This window comes from Carica papaya, chromosome 5 (assembly GCF_054855325.1).
Source record: "Carica papaya isolate Zhongbai chromosome 5, ASM5485532v1, whole genome shotgun sequence".
Classification (NCBI taxonomy): Eukaryota; Viridiplantae; Streptophyta; class Magnoliopsida; order Brassicales; family Caricaceae; genus Carica; species Carica papaya.
Genome location: NC_142313.1, coordinates 8,051,016 through 8,071,545, shown reverse-complemented (window position 1 = coordinate 8,071,545; position 20,530 = coordinate 8,051,016). Strand labels below are relative to the sequence as shown.

Sequence of the window (20,530 nt, the reverse complement as noted above, 5' to 3'; positions counted from 1 at the left end):
TCCATTAAATTAGGTTGACAATGTCCCACGTAATTCCAGCAATTAATATAATAGGGAATGACGTGTTACTCCCACTAACGCCGTCAAGGAGATTCGCTAGGTTTCCGTTCTCCTCCGCCAGGGCAACAAAAGATTACCTCTCAATTAACAAAATTATTTTTATCTTAAACTATAAACCCTACCAAACCTTCTCCATATTTGTTGGACGATGATAACTTATCTGCCGCATTTTCATTTCCAGGGCTTTTTTGTAAATTTGCAGTATCTAAACTGTCTCTTCGAACACTAACTAGGACGTGTTTGGTTCCGTGGTAATCGTCTTGTCTTGTCTTGGAATTTTTTTTGGCTATAATTAAATGATATATATATATATATATAGACTGACGCCTCGTAATTTTGACATTCAATAACGATCAAAGAAAAATATTTTTTGGAGAGTAGCAATATAATCTTTTTTTAATTGATGAAAATACGAAAAACTTTCCACGTTACGATAGCTTTCCGAGATTCTAAAATCGCGAACCCAAACACGGCCTTGTAATGCTTGTCCAAATTCACCAAATGGGCTCCAAACCTTAAGCGCATCTTGTCCATCCACGTAGCCACCATGGGTAGCGAGTTTTGAGATTTATACCCGCAAGGGCGAGTACACAAATAAAAAGTTAAAAAAGTAGAAAGAAATGAAAAAGGATTCCGATATATATGTGCAAGACGCTTAATGATCAAACGCCGTCACGCTCAGCGCTCAGCTTATTGCCTTGTCGTTGTTGGTTGAGCCCTCACTTTCAGTTCCAAAAGCCGTCTCCACCACACCTCAACGCCACAAGAACCAAAGGAGAGAGAAATGCAGCATTTCTCTGACCGATAAACGAGACGGACTTCCGATTCCATTGATCGCCGGAAATCGGATACAGAGATCTCCAGCCCCGTTGACCTAGGGTTCCGTCTAGCTGTCGTCTGATACTTTTGGTTCTTTTTTTCCGTTTTCTCTCAGTTATTGTTCCTATTAATGGCATCAGAGGATGTTAAGACGAGTGAATCGGCAGTCTCGACGATCGTGAATCTGGCCGAGGAGGCGAAGCTGGCGAGGGAGGGCGTAAAGGCTCCAAGCTATGCGATTCTCAGTATCTGCAAATCACTCGTGGCTGGTGGAGTCGCCGGTGGAGTGTGAGTTATTCATTTTTTTGGCCTTCTCTTTTTGTTATCTGTTTCACGCAAATTATATTTTCTGTGTCTTCGGTTATTTGTTTGCATGGAAAAAGTGAGCGGATGTAATTCTCAAGTTATTGTTTTACTAGTTGAAAAACGCGAAGATAATAGCATAATTTCGTAATGTTTCTGTTACGAGTTAACTTTTTGGTGAACCTTTCAAGAACAGACGTTCCTCTTTTTGAGATGTAACTAATATGTCCGAAATCGAATCTTCTTCCTCCGTTCGGGAGAGAATTAGGAACAAAGTGTAAACAGAACGACTGGGATTGTCTCATTTCTTAAAAAAAGCTTAAGATTTCCTTGTTCCCTGTAACTGGAACAAATACGGAACATGTATAGTAAGCGTCTGGTTGGTGGAGGAGTTAAATGAGAAAACCTTTTTGAGTGGTTAAAAGAAATATTTTGGCAGCTGAAATGATAGCAAGCCTGTGGAATGAAAATTTTAGATCTTGACCGGTTCTCACATGTTTGGAGCTCCATAAGGGAATAATCCACTTGTCTAATTCTTCTTTGGTGTTACTTACCAAATAATAAACACAGTGATTCAACATTTTATCTGTAATTTCTGATTGATTATTAAATATATATTTCTTACTTCTTTGCCTTATATCCTGGTTAATTTTGCGTACTAAAATATAAATACAAACTGTTAGGTTCTTTTTCTTTTATGATACTGAGCTTTTCTGATCTTGGCAGTAAAACAGGTTACTTTCAGCTATATTGACTTGTTTGATGCAAATTTTATCTAAATCCCTTTTCACATCTTTTTAACTGTTTCCATGTTTTCTGGAAACTAATTTCCTCTGGAAAACAATTAATTTCACCACCTTGAACTAAACTGACCGTAAAGGCCCTCTCCAAGCCAGGGAAGAAGGAAAAGGAAAAGGAGGAAGAAGTTGATTTTTCACTTGAACTTCGACAAAATGTTTTTGTGCTATGTATAAAATAATAGTCACTAGGGTGCTTCCAATTATATATTTTTGAAAGGCAACTTTTTGTACCAGGTTTATTATTATTATTTTTTGTGACATTGAGAGTTGGAGTGTTCACTCTAGTTGCATGTTTGACCAGGTCAAGAACTGCTGTTGCTCCGTTGGAAAGGTTGAAGATATTGCTGCAGGTTGGTTCTTTAGTTTTCTTTTTCTTCTCTGAACCTGATATCATTTCTTTTCTCATACCAGATAGTATTTTCCAATGCAGGTTCAAAATCCTCATAATATAAAGTATAATGGAACAATCCAAGGCTTGAAATATATTTGGAGAACTGAGGGATTTCGTGGATTGTTCAAAGGCAATGGCACTAATTGTGCTCGTATTGTTCCGAACTCTGCTGTCAAATTCTTCAGCTATGAGCAAGCTTCTAAGTATGAGTCAAATCAAATTTATCGTTAATACCTAAGTTGTAGTCCTTGAAATATAACCAATTTGGCTGAATTGGAAATGCAGGGTTTGTTTGTTTTCTTTTCCCTTTTGATTGATTGTGTATTTTTTTTCTTCTATTGTGGAACTCTTCTGTGATTATACTTTTTTTTTTTTTTTTTTAATTATGATTTTGCATATGCTATGCATCCTTCTTCCAAGCAATCTAATTTTCTGGTGCCCTATTCATAATGCCAAATGCCAAATTTGTATTCATCTCATGAATCTGGCAGAATGCTTTTAACTGAGTCCTGAATCAGAGTAAGAATAGGTGGTGCATGATTGAATGGTCAATATGCAATTTTCTGGTACCCTATTCATAGTGCCAAATGCCAAATTTGTATTCATCTCATGAATCTGGCAGAATGCTTTTAACTGAGTCCTGTATCAGAGTAAGAATAGGTGGTGCATGATTGAATGGTGAATATGCATAATTCTATTTATCTGGCTTCACAAATTTGTATGCATAAGGTGGACAGTCGTTTTTCTTTCGTCTTTTTGATTGTTGTGTTGATTCTGGTTCTATTTATTTGTTGGCTTGGATTTCACTTACTTGAAATTAAGTTTTTCCTCATTTTTCAGTAGTTCCTGCTTTTTTTTCTTATGCGGCTTCACAAATTTGATTGGCTCTGCATCTTTACATGACAGGGGAATACTTTATCTTTATCAACAGCAGACTGGGAATGGTATGTTTCTTTTTTATCTTAACATCAATTTTTTCGTTTCATGCATTAATAAAGTATTGTGGTTGGATCAGAACATGCAACGCCAACCGTTACTGATGTTGGACAAATTATGGTCAGTTACGTACTTAGAGATTTGGGAGTAAAACCTAAACATCATTACCTAGGGTATCTTAGTACTTTCAAGGATTTGATGGCATCACACAACCATAAATGAGGGAAATTTTCGAAGAGCTTTTATTGAATAATTGAATCATTTCGAAAACTGTGGTTACAAAGAGAATTGAAATAAAAACTACTAAACGTAAATACTAAAAAGAATAAAATCCTAAATTACTTGAATTATAGTAATAGACTCCTACATAGTACAATAGTTTTATATTTAAAAGTATCACATTTTCTTATCTATTTAGACAAACTGAACCTATTCCATTCTGCATAAGATATTCTTTACAGATTGAGAGCCTTTGCAGTTGGATTGTGACCATCCTTATCATGTCATGGTGCGTATACCATATAAACAAAGAGTGTTAGCTCCTGCCTTCCTTGCCTAATTGCCAAGAGGTTTAGACCTCTATTGTAGTGTGGGCCTCAAGTGGCTGGTGTTTTTATGGAATTGACAATCTAATAATGCCTTGTATTAGGTTGACATGTACTCTTAAAAACAATGTTTTAGTGCATTTTCGTCTGAGTCCTTGGTTTAGTTCAACTAGTTTGTTCTTTAAAAAAATAGTAGTTCTACTAGGCCCCCTCTACAAGTAGTTTAACTGGGTTGTGGTCATCCCTTACTTTATAATCGGTATTCTTTTCAATTTTCTTTATCTTGTTTTCTCTTTTTGGTTTAATCCATAGAAAGGAAATTGATTTGATGGTCCCCTTAAATATCATGGGTCCTTTAAGCATCCACTTTGGATTGATGGTTAACTCTGCTAGCTTTTTGCCCATTAATAAGAGCTAAGGGGGTTTCTGCTCAAAGGATTTTTTCTTCATGAAAGGCCTTTGACATAGCTGTAGAATATCTTTATTTGTTGCTTGATAATTTAGACATGAATGGACTTGATAACCATTGGCTAATAACCGACCTAAGTCTTTGTTTATTTTTTGTTTTTCTGCAGAAGATGCTCAACTCACTCCTGTCTTACGCCTTGGGGCTGGGGCATGTGCTGGAATAATTGCCATGTCTGCAACATATCCCATGGATATGGTACGCGGCAGGTTAACAGTGCAGGTATTTTCTCTGACATGCCTATCGTGCTGGTAAGAAATGATCTTTCAAACTAAAAAAAACAAGAAACAAAAATCTGAGATTTTCATTTTTCTTTTAAATTAAAGTATGTTGAAGAACTTACTTTTTTCAGAAAGCTGCTAGAAAAATATGTGTTCTTTATCTTTTAGCCAAGTGAATAAAGAATCTTTACGCTCGGGTGCTTTTTTTTTTATTCTCTGGAAACAATGTTTTATCTTAAAATATGGCGATTTCATCCTTTCCATTTGTCTTATATTTACAGACAGAGAAGTCTCTCTATCAATACAGAGGAATGTTCCATGCCTTGTCAACTGTACTCCGAGAAGAAGGTCCCCGAGCATTGTACAAGGGCTGGCTTCCATCTGTTATTGGAGTTGTAAGTCTCCTTCACCTCTTGGGCTGAAATAGTTTAACTTATTTTGTCGGAGACCTTATCTTAACGTCATGTTTGCAGATTCCTTATGTGGGTCTGAACTTTGCTGTGTATGAATCACTAAAGGATTGGTTAATTAAATCTAAACCATTTGGGCTAGTTCAAGATTCTGAGTTGAGTGTGACAACAAGGCTTGCATGTGGGGCTGCTGCTGGAACTGTTGGGCAAACTGTGGCTTACCCACTTGATGTCATTCGCCGAAGAATGCAGATGGTTGGATGGAAAGATGCTTCCTCAATTGTTACTGGTGATGGAAGAAGCAAGGCATCCCTTGAATATACTGGAATGATTGATGCATTTAGGAAAACCGTTCGTTATGAGGGCTTTGGAGCATTATACAAGGGTTTGGTCCCCAATTCTGTGAAGGTCCATCTCGTCCTTCCTTGTCCTTTTAGTTCCTGATAAATCTATGGTTAAACCTTGAGCAATTGTCTACTTGGATGGGAACCCTGATATTCTAAATATATTCATTTTGGACAGAGAGTATGTTTCAACCTAATTGCTTTTCCATGTCCTCATAGCTTAGGTTTGGATAAAATAAATGTTGGTGCCATCCATGTTCGAATTGGTTAACCTGTCCAAAATCCTTTATAATTCTGAATGCCTCAGATTGTTGACCTTGCACTTCCCGATATTTTGCTGATAGAATTGGATTCCTGAAGGCAATTAATGTCTTAAAGTTCCAAAAAGTTGTCCTTTTTTCTTGTTATTGGCTTTTTTCTTTTTTTTTTTTCTTACACATTGACCACATTTTTTTTGTTTCATGGTGGTAGCAAATCATTCTAAGAAAATAAGTAACTGGTTTAGATGTCAATATTTAATATAGATTCTTCTCTTTCTAATAATATTTCCTTTTTTTTAATTAAAAAGAAAATATTTGATTAATCTAATGGAAGTCAGTATGTATGTTCTTTTTTCTCTTTTTCTGTTTTACTGAGTAAGATTCAGCCTCAAAAGGCCTTGTCTAACATTTGTTGGTATCTTTTTCAGGTAGTTCCATCCATTGCTATTGCATTTGTGACGTATGAAGTGGTCAAGGACATTTTAGGAGTTGAGATTAGAATATCAGACTGACTTTCAAGACCTCCATATGGTTTCTTCAACAAGTGTGCTATTTTTGTAGGCAAGGGGATTAGAGAGAAGATAACCTAGGGGTAATTCTTCCTTTTTCTCTCTGAGAATGAGTTTAGAAATTTACGTGGGGCTTGTTTATATGTTGCTCTCCCTTGATTTTTGTTTCTTTGTGAACACACTGTAGTGTTTGGCCTTTCATTTATGTGCTGTGTCAATAAGTAAGTTTGAGAGAGCAATGGGGATAACATTAGCTACCTCTCTATAAGAATTGAGAAAATAAATTCATTTTTGCATTGTTGTTATGCGGTGGCATTTCATTTGCCCTCACTTCCTTTCTTTGCATGTCTGTCTTTGCCATTTGGCATGTGTGTGCAGATAGGTTGTTATAAATTACTGTTTGTTGGGTTGGATTGGTAGCATTTCTAAACCACATGCTAAAATTAACTAGAATTCTCAGGGAGCAGACAAGAAAAAGGTACATTGAACTTGTGCAATTCAGTAGGTGGTGCCTCTCAAACATTTGGTTGTAAGGGCACCGGAAGGAACTATTTATTAGTTCTGTGGTACCATATCTTAGGAACAAATTAAGCATTGCCTATCCTGCTTGGGTAATTGCATATGTACTGTGAGAAACAGTCTGTCTAATTTAGTTTTTAGTGGATGAAAATTGATGGCTGGACATCAGCTACTGAATGAATGCTTTAGAGGTGCCCACCGAACACTGGTCTCTGTATGTCTTCTCTGAGTGATATATGTACATAACAGTGTGGTTAGGTGCATTTTTTGAAGTAACTGATGTGCTTGATTAGTGTTTAAAGTGCCCATCCGCAAACTTTATGTTGATGAAAACTGTTGTATACTTGATTTCTCACTTTTGGGGTCAAATGGCTGTGTTTCGTGAGATTATGAGGTTTTATCCTTCATTATCATTGCTGCTTACAGATCATTGAGTCTGCCCGGCTCTGTCCATGCGATGGTTGTTGGTTCCACATATCAAGCTGGTTTTATTTTTGCATGGAGGAAGGGTTCATTCTCACCAACAGAACCGTCATTAGAATAATGGAAAGATTTCCAAATAAATTCTCGTGTACTCATATTTCATGAGTTTTCCTGATTTGCTTCCATTTTTCTGCTTTTTCTTTTTGCTGTTACAAGAAGAGAGAGGAATGACGGAAATACTGATATATTTAACTATTTTGCTGCTGGGAAGAATGAGAGTAATAACATGATTATGATACAATAAAATTATTCAAGATAATATTATCTTTGGTATGTGCTAAGCTTTGGGTTTCTACAGGCCTGTAACATCCTTTTAACATTTAGAAACTGCCAAGAACTCAGTAGAACAAAATTTATGAACTCTCGTGTAGTAAATACTTTTAGTTAAAGAGAAAAGTTGTTGCTTGCTTTAGACTGTAAAGATATTCTCGGACGAAATGATAAACACGAACAGGGGAAATATCAGCTTTTCCTTCTCTTCTGTGGAGAATCTTCCTTCTTTCCAAAATCTCGCAGAATCATGTCTTTGTCATCACATTCTTCTGGAATGCCTGACGCAAAGAATGGATGTTAAAATTGTAAAGATGAAGAAATTCCTTTTTTTTGTTGTTCTTTAATACGAGTTTCAACTTTTGAATTAATAAGGTTTTAGGAGGAGATTTAAAAATAAATAAATTTTGATATTTGAAAATCTCATCGTTGGAGCAACCGGCACTCTTCTATGGAAAGAAGTATGGAATGTGTTTAGGTAAGCAACAAAGGGAGTCAAATGTAGCACCTGAATTCCTGTGTCGTAGTTTGAAACCTCGGTGTTCGTCGCTCCATTAGCTTTATTTCATTACTTCCTCGCCTTTTGGTGTGAAATCTGGAAATGTTGGTGTTAGCTTCATGATCTTTTGTGGACCTACCTTCATCTTGCCTCAGATTCAACGAGTGGTCGGTGGGCAAAGAGAATAAGGAGAAAAGAGTAACCACCAGGTTCAGTTCACGCAGAAAAGATGCTTCTGGGTTCAAAAGAGGACTCAAGTCTTGATCCTTTTCATCTTCTCCATCATCTATTCTTTTCTCTTCAACTCCTTGCCCCATTTCTGTTTCTGTTCCCGCAGCAGCGTCCGCCATCCATGCGAACACTGGCAAGCCTGTAACGGGATTAAAGATATTTATGCCTTTTCGTAATCTTTTTTACTCTTTAAAATATTTATAGGATGAAATAAATAAAAGCGGTTACATGAAAGCCTGGTTCATTAAAGGGAAAAAGAACAAGACAGGTTGATTAATTTACCGACGGATATACCTTTTGACAATTCAAACGAAATTTTCGTAGTTGACAAGTTGTAGATTTGTGGCTTTCTGGGAAAGAGGAGGAAAAAAGAAATGTTGTGGAATCACTGATACGTCCCGTGGTGAATCAGGTGGCAAGAAGTTTTAAGTGGAAGACAACCGCCGACTAAAATAAGTATTTGCACAAATTGAGTTTCGCCGTTGACTTCAATTGCTTGATTGTCTTATTTTTGTTTAATTTCCTTTATTATGGTAACTGGTGAATTTCTCTCTCTATCGGTCTGACAATATTTGGGCCCGGGCCCAAGAATTTCCCCCGGGGGTATGTAGAGAGAAAGTCATGTATCATTATATGGGCTGGTTAGGTCCTGACCTACTAAAATAATAATAATCAAGTTGGCATTTTCAAATGGGTAAACGTGCAAAGCCGCCAACAAAAACTTCGTGTCTCAACTCCCTCCACAGTTTCTATCTAAACTACGTGGAATCTTTTCATCCTCGTCATCTACTTCTTCAAAATGCCACCAATACCTCTCCAAATTACAACCCTGCCATCATGCATTCGCAGCCTCCGCCGCACACAGTTTCACACTTAATGGCAAATTCGGTAATTAAAACCCCAAAATACTACCCTTAGTTTAGAATCTTTTAAAGATTCTACTGTAATTGTTCAAAATATCACCCCTAATGAAAAAATTCTGTGGTGGTCGTTATCTGATTCCCTGGAAATAATTACATATATTGATATTTGAATTAAAATAAAAATCTTCTCTCCTGATCAGATCTGCAGCAGCAGTACGCACTGACTGAGCGAATTCTCCAGACCGCCAGAGCCGTAGACAAGACACCTAATAGGTTTCTGTAATTCTGTTTTAAAATTATTGAAGTATTTAAAATTTTTGAAAAATATACTGGCCAGAGAAATAAACTAGTGGTTCCTCAAGTCTTTGAATGATAAAGAATCTTTAAAAAAATATCTCAACCATCGAGATAAACACCATCTTTTTCTCTTTCTTTCAATTTTTAATCTTCAATATTGTAGTGCTGCTTGGGAGCTGTGTTTCCGAGGAGATATTTTTTTTTTCCTTTTCTGGCAAGTTTGGGACCTTCACGTTCTACATTTTATCTTGTTCGCAAGGTTTCCCGGTTCACTTTGTTGAGTGGATTATTTTATTGTTTTTTCTCTATCACCATCGTTTTCTCTTTCTCTCTGCGTCTTCCTTCTTTTATCAGTAGATTGAAAGAATGTGATTATTAGAATTTGTTGTTTTGATCATTCTGCTTTGAACTTTTCGCACGAAGTGAAATGGATGTAATTTTGACTGTCTTTGTTTTGTAAATGCATGTATGATTATGTCAGCTATGCAGGTTATTTCATGTTTCTTTTCTTTTTTTAATTATGCTGCGAGTGCAGAAAGATGCTAGTATTTGAGACGAATTATGAGAGTTGCAGACATCTTGCTTATGTTAAATTTTTTGTCCAGTTGGTGTTTCTGCTGTGCCTAAATTCAATTCTTTTTGATTAACTTTCCTTTTCCTCATAATTTGGATGGGGAATTTTTTTACACATTACAATCACTGTTGGCCGGAGCTTGTGAATTTTACCTTGTCGATCACAATCGCTCATAGAATTTTGTATGAACTGTGTTAATGTTGCTTTGTTACGCATGCATGCAGGTAGAAGATGAGTTTAATGAGTTTGGAAGACAGCCATCTATTGGCTTCGGATTATTCTTTTTGTTCATTGTAAGTAAATTCTTGTAATTTCGTTTTTGGGAAGGCGATGCATCAACAAATGTTTTGTAATTAAACGAGGTTTGTTGATGATATGGAAGGATTTGAGGATAAAGTGGCTACAAACGACATGACTAGGAACATGGAACTTATTCAAAAACAATGTAATCTTCCTTTGAAAGCCGAAGGCCATGTCATGATGGAATCTCCGGTAATGTGTGAATCCTTGACAAGTCATTGGCCTCAGAACTCGCCTCACAAGTGTGCAGATATTACTGAGGATTTGGATTTAAGCAGATGCGTAACTTCTTTTGGGGGATCTGAACCACCTCATACTAGCCCTTATTCTGTGGAGAACATTGAAACTGGGACAGCAGTTGCCGATCTAGGAGTTGATCATACCTCCAATTTGGCTTTACTAAACACCACGATTGGTCCTAGACACAGCCAGTTGAAACACATATATCATTTAGCGGGTGCCTCTAGATGTAAGGTTTATGATGGAGATTCTCTGCCGCAGAAAATGGATAAGATATTGGTGAGAGTCAGAGAGCAGCTTGCAAGAGTTCCTCTTGATAAGCAGAGTTTGAATACTTTCACAAGCAAGCAAAATGATCGGAATCTAGAAGGAATTTCAGCATATCTAAGGGCTACAAGCAAGAAGAATATTTCAGGTGATGGATTGCCTACTGCGGCTGTCCATTTGAAAACCTTATCTGCTTCTAATTTTTCCATATTATGTGCAAAGAGAACTTCAAAGGGAAAAGGGGTAGTAAGCATAGACCCTGAAACTCCATGTGAACTTGATAAAGGCATTGTCGGGCAAAATGATGATCGAATGAATTGCATGGCTAAGATTGTTTCTGATGGGTTGCTGAACTCAAGTGCCAAAAGTGACAAGATTTCTTTGCATAGGATTAATGTGTCTGCTGATAGGTCTTTTCATGATGGGATCAGCTTGAGGGAGTGGCTGAAACCTGGGGCTCATAGAAAAGATAAATCTAAAAGCCTGCTTTTGTTCAGGCAGATTGTGGAGTTGGTTGATTCTGCACACTCTCAAGGTCTTGTCTTGCAAGAATTACGACCATGCTATTTCAATTTGTTGTCATCTAATAAGATTATTTACACTGGTTCTTCTATCAAAGACCCAGACTCTTCTGTTGATCAGGATTTGAATAGGAAACGACCACTGGAAAAAGATACATGTGCTAATCTCAGGAGTGCAAAGCAGCAAAAAATCAGTAAGGAGACAAAATCTACAAGTTACCAGCCTACAAACTTGAATTGCAGATCAAAAAACAGGACAAATGATGGGATTGTTTATTTTAATGCTGATATGCAAGATTCTGATTATGGTGAGCACCATGATCAAGTCAACTACAACTACCCTAGTACATCTTCTACAACCAGACAACAGTCCATTTCTGAAACTAGTCATTTGGAAGAAAAGTGGTATGCTTGTCCAGAGGAGCTAGCTGAGAGAGGCTGCACCTTTCCATCAAATGCCTATGGACTTGGGGTTCTCCTTTTTGAGGTTAGGAGATTAGTTCACTGATTTTTTCAATCAAATTTTAATTTAAAGCTGCACATCTTCTACCATCGCAGTCTCAAGGTTGCACATTTGCTACAAAGTTATCTCAATATTTATTTTCTACTTTGGCTCTATATCTATATATGTTTTTCACGAAATATATACACTTCAGTTCAATCGCAAATTTTTAGCTACAGTTACTTTGTATGGCAACTTTTGTTGCTCTTCTTGCATGTTTGAGCTTCAACTGAGTATAAAATTATCCTTACAGCTAACATGGGTTGTTTTATTCAGTTCCTATGTTGTTTTGAGCCAAGGGAGACGTATCCTGCAATTATGTCAGATTTGCGGCATCGAATTCTTCCGCCAAGTTTTCTTTCAGAAAATCCAAGGGAAGCTGGATTTTGTCTCTGGCTTCTTCATCCTGAACCTTTCTCTCGTCCAACAACTAGGTATTACCTTCTGTTATTCCACTTTCTGGCTACCATTCTCTATGACTTCTAAATTGTAGCCTTTTTGCAATCTTAGAAGCTTTCTCATTGGAAAGGAGAATATTTATACCCTATTGTTATATGATAATGTCAGTGATATAAACTAGAAATAAGTCCCAAGTCTCGGATATCCTTTCTCAACTCTTGCTCACTGGGTACTTCGTTAGTTGTTATAAATGTTTAAAAAATATCAAAAGTTATTGCAACAAGTTTTTAAGTTCTAAAGGTCTTGTTAGGTATCTAGCAGCATTAAGTATATGATAATATTTTAATCCTTATATTCTAAATTCACATACATTTATACATAAAAACATGTCTGCATTTGGAAATGAAGATAATGTTGAGATAATAAGAGTAAAAATGCAGCATAAATCTTTTTTTTTTCTTTAAGGAATGAAATGTGGTGTGAGTTTGACAATTATTTGAAATTTGTTTTCAATATTTTTCTAGAAAGCTGTTTTTTTTTTCAATAAAACATTTGTTGTACATATTCTTATGCATAAAATATATGAATTCAGAAAATAAAAACCAAAAGATATTTTTATTAAATAGATGGAGCCTACTTGTTTGTGACTTCTCTAATAGTATTGGAGTTAACAGCAGACAATTTAGGTGCCTAATAAATGATTGAGAAAGCCAAATAATCAGTCTGGTGAACTCAAATGGCTTCTGGTGTCTTGTTTCTTCTCTCCTACTAATCCTTGCACACATGACTATGAGGTTTATGTCATGGCCCAACACGGTCAAATCAGTGAGGATGCTACTTTGTCTGTAGAAGTAGAATCTCTTGCAGAAAGTTTATTGGTTTTGTCTAATCTTTGGCAGACAGTTTTATCCTTATTTATTTTAGTTTTTTTATTATTAGGTGTAGTAATTGGTTTCTTCAGCTATGGAAGATACTTTGGGTGTTATTAACTTGTCTTGAAGAAGATATTTATAACTAAATAATTTTAGTAATGCCTTTGTGCCCATAACATTTCTACAAAATGTGAATTTGTTTCTTGTTCGGATCTTGTGTTATTCTCTCATAAAGCCTTATGATTCAGAGATCAGGGGTTTTCTCCCTCAACGAGTTTCTATTATTTGAAAATTAAAAGTTTTCTCTTCATAATCTCTTATCCTCTTCTTGCCGCCAAAAAAAATTTCAAGATGGCAATATAGGAAAGCTAACATATCGGTATCAGGACCAATTGTTATGGGCAGCTATCCTGGTTTTTATGCTTCTGGACAATCTTATCATTCGATTAATAAAAGGTTTTTTCTTCATAAGCTCTCAAACTCTTCCACAAAAAACTAATCAAAGGATCTCAATCTAGGAACCTAACATTTTGGTATCAGGACCATTTGTTATGGGCAGCTATCCTGGTTTCTATGCTTCTGGAAAATGATGTGGGACCATCTAACTTCTATGGAGAGGCGTTTTCTCATAGGGTTAGGAATGACTTCCTATCATGTTATTGTTATAAGAGTCTTACTAGTAAAAGGTTATTATATTATCTTCCTTTGTACATATAGTAGTCTTTAATGTTTTCTTATTCTAGTGCTATTAGGTTTGGAGGTATCATATTAGTGTATGGTGATTCAACAAATATTATTTTTTAGACTGCTCACTAATAAAATAGAGTGACATATTATTGCAACAACCTTGAGATTGTGTGATTGCTCTGAGTTTCTAATTGTGGTGATTGCATTTTTTTTTCTTTCTCTATGCCCAAACCCTATTTTGTTGTGCTACCTCAATTTGGTATCTAAGCCACTATCTTATGGATTCCATGTATTTTCCTTAGGTATTGTCTTGCTTGGCAGATGCATATGGCTATGCTTGCAGGTTATCTTGGTAGAGATATAACCATCCCGCTGGTCCAGGTTAGAATTTATTGGCCATCTATTAGGAGGGATGTTTCTAAAGTCAGTCTGATTTAGGACATACTGAGTTAATTTTCCTACTTAGACATATCGGACAAATTTAGGGATTCTTAGATAAAGCATATGAAGATTAGGATAGATAACAAAAAAATAACTAGGAGTCACACCTAGGATTGTTCAAGATACTTTTCGGATGAAGGTAGATTGGGGGGGAGGGGACAAAGAAAACATTTTACTTTTTCTTATTTCAAATTCTAGTTTTTGGATAGATGAGAAATGAAGCTTATTTAACTAGCCATTTCCTCTTATTGGAATAAAAATTCTTTTCACATCCGTAAATCTATAAAAACTAAACATATAATATCGTATTGAATTAATGAGAAATGTAAGCGGAAGCATACTGAGATCCATTGCGGAAGAATTGTTTGCATCTGCCGGTAGAATCTTCTGAATCAACATGGAGTCTTGAAATTAGTTTTTTTTAGTGACGGAATTTCAGAAAAATAAAGTGATAATTTTGTGATTCGGGGACTATAATCCCCTTTTATATCGACAAACTTTTGCAATTCCCATTTCGCTCATCATAAAATGAGAATATTACAAAAATAGTATCTGCACATTACAAGCCTATACTTAAACCCGATGTATTAAGTCCTAATATTGTTTAACTATATTTGATTATTTTTAAACGAGCTCATTAAATTGATAGCTTGATACGCATATCAAGATCCACATTAAGTCTACATGTCAGAAAAAATCCAACAATCTTCCATTTGGGCTTTTTTATGTGATTCCTTAACTCTGGGTTAAATAACTGTAGGCGTACTCAGAACTGTGTTATCAATACCTGAATGCATCATCAAACATTTCCGTCCATCGATCATAAAGACATAGGATCAAAGCAGTTTTTGCTATAGTTAACGTAGCTAAACTCATCAATGGTCACGTATATTAATATAACCGAATAACATGAATCAAACATGGATGTACAATATGGAAATAACATGCTATATAATCTAAGTATGCATATTTCTAACTGGTTCTGCCTTAACTTTAGTGAGATCAACTGTAAGAAAACTTAGAGATAATAATATATATAAACATAAACAAAAAAAAAAAAATTGGAATGAAACCATATTTATATATAAACCAAACCAAATACAAAGTTTATGATATGTTTTACAAAATAAATGCAACTACGGTACAAGATTTCCAATGAAATTATACATCATCTAGGGATACAACGCTCATATGAGCAGTGTGTTCATGAAAGGCCTTAGGTGGTAATCTCTTAGCGAGTGGATCCGCAATCATGGAGCTTGTTCCAATGTGTTCTATCGATATTTGTTTACTCTGAACTTTTTTTTTTAACAACAGGGAATTTGATATCTATATGCTTTAATTTCGTCGAGTTCCTATTGTTGTTAGAATACATAACTGCAGACTTATTGTCACAAAAAATCTTTAATAGTCTTTTTATGCCATCTACAATACGTAGCCCAGTGACAATTTCATAGCCATATTCCATGATTGGATGCCTCATAATAAGGTATAAATTCTGCTGCTATAGTAGAAGAGGTTACAAGTGTTTGTTTAACACTCTTTCAGGAAATAGCTCCCCTAGCAAGCAAGTAAATATAGTTTTATGTAGATTTTCTACTGTTTTAACATTCGGCAAAATCAAAATCAGAATAATTAATGATCTCCAACTGATCTGACCTCCTATATGTGAGCATATAACATTTTGTTCTCTGTAGATATCGCATGACACGTTTGGCTGCTTTCCAATGATCTATTCCTAGATTGCCTAAATATTTACCTAATATCCAACAATATATGTAATATCCAGACGCATACAAACCTGTACATACATAAGACTCCGTAGTCTCTAAATCATTATCGGGGTATTGATTTAGAGTAAATTTGTCTCATTTAGACATAGGGGAGTCACTTGGTTTACAATCTTATATGCCAAACCTTTTAAAACTCTTTTGTGATAATGCAAGAATACCCTGAGAACGATCCCGGTGTATCTGGATTCCTAATATAAAAGAGACATCCCCAAGATCTTTCATATCAAATTTATTTGTTAGAAATCTCTTGGTTTCGTGCAATAAGTCTATATCACTACTAGTAAGCAGTATATCATTGACATATAAAATTAGATAAATATATTTACTCCCACTGAACTTGTGGTATACACAATCTTCCATTAAATTCATTTCAAAACTAAACGAGATGACGACTTGATGAAATTTGTGATAGCATTGACAGGAAGTCTGTTTAAGTACATAGATGAATTTCTTTAGTTTGCAACTCAGTTACTGTGCATCCCGGATACAAATTTTTTTTGGTTACATCATATAAATTATTTAATCAATGGCACTATTGAGAAACATTGTCTTAACATCCATCTGATGTAACTCAAGATCAAAATATGTCACTAAAGACATTATAGTCCTGAAAGAGTTTTTTGACAAAACCGAAGAGAAAGTCTCTTTATAATCGATGTCTTCTTTCTGTATAAAACCCTTAGCGACAAAACAAGACTTGTACCTCTCCACATTACCTTTTGAATCCCTTTTGTTTTTGAATATCTATTCGGAACCAATAAGTTTTGCATTTTGAGGTAATGGGACAAGATTCCAAATGTCATTGTCCTTCGTAGACTTTATCTCTTCATTCATGGCATCAATCTATTTTTGAGAGTTATAACTTTCTATAACTTGATGGAAGTTGATAGGATCATCTTCCACCGTACTAATGTCAAATTCATGTTCGTGAAAATACATAATATAATAATTTAGAATTGTACTTCTCTTCTCTCTAGTGTATCTCCTTAATGACATAAGGTTTTGAGGGTGTGAAGTTTGTGCCTCAGGAACAGTTTCCTAAACGGGAACATAGGATACTATGACATTGTCTTGATCTAGGATTACTTCTTGAATAATGCTGGGTATAAAAATTTAATCCTGATCGTTATCAAAAGCAACTGAGGGATTAAGAATATCGACCCATTCCTCTTTAGAGATAAGGTCTCGAACTCTTTTTTCCTTTGTAAACTCAACATTCTCAAAGAACTGAGCATTTTTCGTCTAAAAATTTATCTTAACGGTGGGATCATAATATTTGTAACCTCTGAATCGCTCAGAATAACCAACAAAATAGCAACTTACAGTCCTGAAATCTAGTTTCTTTCTTGTGACCTATAAGGTCTAGCCTCAGCTGGACATCCCCAAATATTCAAATGTTTCAAACTAGGCTTTTTGTCCGTCCAAAACTCATAAGGAGTTTTTATAGTTGCTATAGTTGGAACTCTGTTGAGTAAATATGTTGCGGTTTTTAATGCTTCTCCCCAGAGTGATTCAAGTAAGATAGAATGGCTAATTATACTACTCACCATATCTTTAAGTGTTTTGTTTCACCTTTCAACAGCACCATTCATGCTAGGAGAACTTGGCATGGTGTACTGTGGGACGATACCGCATTTCTCTAAGAAGCGAGCAAACGGTCCTGAATGCTGTTCACCTGAACCTTCAGATCTACCATAGTATTCACCACCACGGTCAGATCTAATAACCTTAATTCTTTTGTTGAGTTAGTTCTCAATTTTTGCTTTAAAACTCTTGAACACATTCAGGGACTGAGACTTCTCATGAATGAGATATACATAGTCATATCTGCAATAATCATTTTTGAACATTATGAAATATTGTTGACCATTCTAAAAAGCCGTAGGGAACGGTCCACAAATATCTGTATGAATGAGTTTTAATACGTATATAGCCATTTTGGCACCTAATATCTTAATATTTATTTGTTTTCATTTGATACAATGGATCCATTAGTCAAAATCTGTAAAATCAAGGGGATTTAGAATTCTATCTTACACAAGTATCTCAATTTTCTTTTGAGAGATGTGACCTAATCTCTTGTACCATAATGAAACGGAATTTTCCTTGGTTAATTTTCTCTTTACATCTCTTGTACCAACATGTAAGGATTCATTATAAAAAGTAATTATATTAGACAAATAAAGATTATCATGTGCTGATAAAGAACCAGAACTAACCAGATTTGAATTAAGAAAAATACTAAATTTTTCATTTCTAAATAATCATAAATAACCAAATTTGTCCAATACAGAAATAGAAATCACATTCTGTCTAAATGACAGTACAATAAAAGTCTTTTCTAAATCCAAATAAAATCCAATCTTTAACAACAATCTAAATTTTTCAATTGTTTCCACTTCGATTCGTTTGTCATCGCCCATATAAATGAATTTGGCACCATCACTTGACTTGTGGCAATGAAGTTTGCATAGACACACTGATGTAAGTTGTGGCACCAGAATCTATTCACTAGGTGTGTGTAGGTACAGAAGTTAAATTAATCTTAGAACAAACAAAATTAACAAGCATACATTTCTTTACGCGCCACTCATAATAGTTAGCACATTACTTCTTCCAGTATCCCGGAGCTTTACAGAAAAAATAAACATTTTTAGTCTGAACCTTCTGTTGCTTCTTCTGTTGTACTGAAACTACAACAGATTTACCTGTTTTCTTTTTTTTTGTTCTTCTTATCATTTGAAATCACTGTGAAATGAGCACCCTCTGTTCTCTCAGACTTGAGCCTTTCCTCCTCTTAAATACAATGTGAGATGAGCTCATTCAGATTTAATGATTTTTTCTGACAGTTGTATGTCACCTTAAAATGATTGAACTGTGGTAGAAGAGAAATCAAAACAAAATACGCAAGTATTTCTTCTGATAACTCTACTCTAATTGCCTTGAGCTTTTAATGCACATGTGACATCTCCATTATGTTTTCTGATGTTTTCATTTCTCTTATATTTCATTGAAACAAGAGTTAACAGAAGTGTACATGCTTCGACTTTATCACTTTTGGCGAAACGTTATTTTAGAAAATGAAGGAAATCTTTAGTTGTTGTGATCTCATCAGACATAGTGTCTCGAAAAATATCTGGAATGACATGTTCCATAATCAACATACTCATATGGTTTGACTGATCATATCTTTCAAACTCATTCTTTTCCTCAGGGGTACTGTCAGGAGTAATCGAACCGGGTTGATCAACCCATAAAGCTTAATCTAGATCCATAACTCCAAGTACAAGTCAAACACTATTCTTTCATTACCTGAAGTTTGTGTTATTCAATATTGGGATGGAATAAACATTTGCGATGATACTTCCAGTAGAAAAAAAAGCTGAATAGAGAACATACAAAAAAAAAAAAATTAATTAATACTCATATAAAACTATAAGTCATAAAATTTAATAATGAATTTTAAATAAAGGTATATTTCTATATCAAAATACCGAATACTCTATTAATACTCTATTTTTATATAAAATATTAACTTGTAAATGATATTCTGTAACAATAATTAAATACAGACAGTAAAAACACATCAAATAATAAATTTTCATTTGGACCGATTTAAAGTTCACATATTATATTAAATAACTGTCATGTATTCATTACCATAAAAATGAAAAGTAATAATGTTAAATATTAACTTTTCTTTGGACCGATTAACATTAATATAAATTATACTTATATAACTATTTACATTATGAAATAAATAAATTATCTCAAAGAGAGATAACTTTGGTGACATGTTATATAAATAATTTATTTCAATATATATATATATGCACATATCAATATTAAAATTTAAGATTAAAACTAAATTTAAATTAAATTAGGAATAAAATTAACTACAAAATGACCAAAAATATATTTTAAAAAAATTCATTTTTTTTCAAAAATTGACCGTTGACCAGATCGTGTCAAAACTCGATTGGTCCTGAGCCGGGTTGGGTCCGGGCCAGGTTGGCCCACCTGAATGGGCCTCTCCTTTCCTTTTTTCTTCATTTTCTTTCATTTCTTCCTTTTCTTTCCTTCTTGTGGACCAAGCCTCCATAATTTAAAAATTTAAAACACAAATAAAACCCAAGTAGCCCAAAACTTTCCTTCTTTTTCTTCTTCTTCTTCCTCATGCAGCATGTAACGGCTGCTTCTTAATTTGCTACAGTAACAGCTGGAAATTTCTAGCTGTTACACCCAAACGGCTGCCAAGCGGTTGCGTAACCGCCAGGCTTTCTTCCTTATGCAGTGGTGGTCGGTCGCTGCTTTTATTTCTTGTTTTTCTGCTTCATATATATATATATACATCTTTAAAATACATATATATTTTTAATCTTCTACATATATATTTCTAATATTCCTATATATATATATATATATTTCTAATCTTTATATATATACATATATATATATATATTTCTTTTGCATATATTTATGCATATATATATATAAATTCAGTCAAACAAAAAATAAAATTCAAAATTCAAAATTATAAAATAAAATTTTCTAAAAAATTTAATACGAGAAACTCTGATATCAATTGTTGGAATCAATATTTTTTTCAAATCCGTAGATTTGTAAAAATTAAACATATAATCTCGTATTGAATTAATTAGAAATGTAAGCGGAAGCGTAACTATATCCATCACGGAAAAATTATTCG

General features: G+C 34.7%; 3 protein-coding genes across 9 annotated transcripts in view; 2 read left to right on the top strand and 1 right to left on the bottom strand.

The window, feature by feature from the left end:
• The first annotated feature begins 676 nt into the window (after window positions 1-676).
• ADNT1 (adenine nucleotide transporter 1) lies at window positions 677-7,339 on the top strand. Of its 2 annotated transcripts, XR_002538372.2 has the most exons (9): window positions 677-1,167; window positions 2,284-2,332; window positions 2,413-2,576; window positions 3,280-3,317; window positions 4,430-4,542; window positions 4,823-4,936; window positions 5,015-5,359; window positions 5,984-6,147; window positions 7,010-7,339. XR_002538372.2 is itself a non-coding variant. In XM_022031844.2 (8 exons), exons 1-8 carry the CDS (start codon window positions 1,010-1,012, stop codon window positions 6,065-6,067), a joined length of 1,065 nt encoding a protein of 354 aa, XP_021887536.1. In that variant the 5' UTR covers window positions 677-1,009; the 3' UTR covers window positions 6,068-6,369. The 2 variants fall into 2 exon arrangements, 1 of the variants encoding a protein (XP_021887536.1); XM_022031844.2 differs by lacking the exon at window positions 7,010-7,339 and having other exon boundaries at window positions 5,984-6,369.
• Window positions 7,280-8,521, bottom strand: LOC110806871 (uncharacterized). The gene is made up of 3 exons (XM_088219649.1): window positions 8,361-8,521; window positions 7,845-8,205; window positions 7,280-7,617 (listed from the first exon to the last, which is right to left on the bottom strand). Exons 2-3 carry the CDS (start codon window positions 8,183-8,185, stop codon window positions 7,599-7,601), a joined length of 360 nt encoding a protein of 119 aa, XP_088075775.1. The 5' UTR covers window positions 8,186-8,205; window positions 8,361-8,521; the 3' UTR covers window positions 7,280-7,598.
• A 535-nt stretch (window positions 8,522-9,056) lies between these two features.
• The window catches only part of SPA1 (SPA (suppressor of phyA-105) family protein), a 25,612-nt gene continuing 14,138 nt past the window's right edge, over window positions 9,057-20,530 (top strand). Inside the window, exons 1-5 of one of the 6 annotated variants that reach the window (XM_088219642.1) lie at window positions 9,057-9,202; window positions 10,025-10,093; window positions 10,183-11,615; window positions 11,907-12,064; window positions 13,891-13,969. In XM_088219642.1, coding sequence (XP_088075768.1) covers window positions 10,212-11,615; window positions 11,907-12,064; window positions 13,891-13,969 — 1,641 coding nt within the window. In that variant the 5' untranslated portion in view covers window positions 9,057-9,202; window positions 10,025-10,093; window positions 10,183-10,211. The other 5 variants (XM_088219643.1, XM_088219644.1, XM_088219645.1 and 2 more) reach the window with 5 other exon arrangements.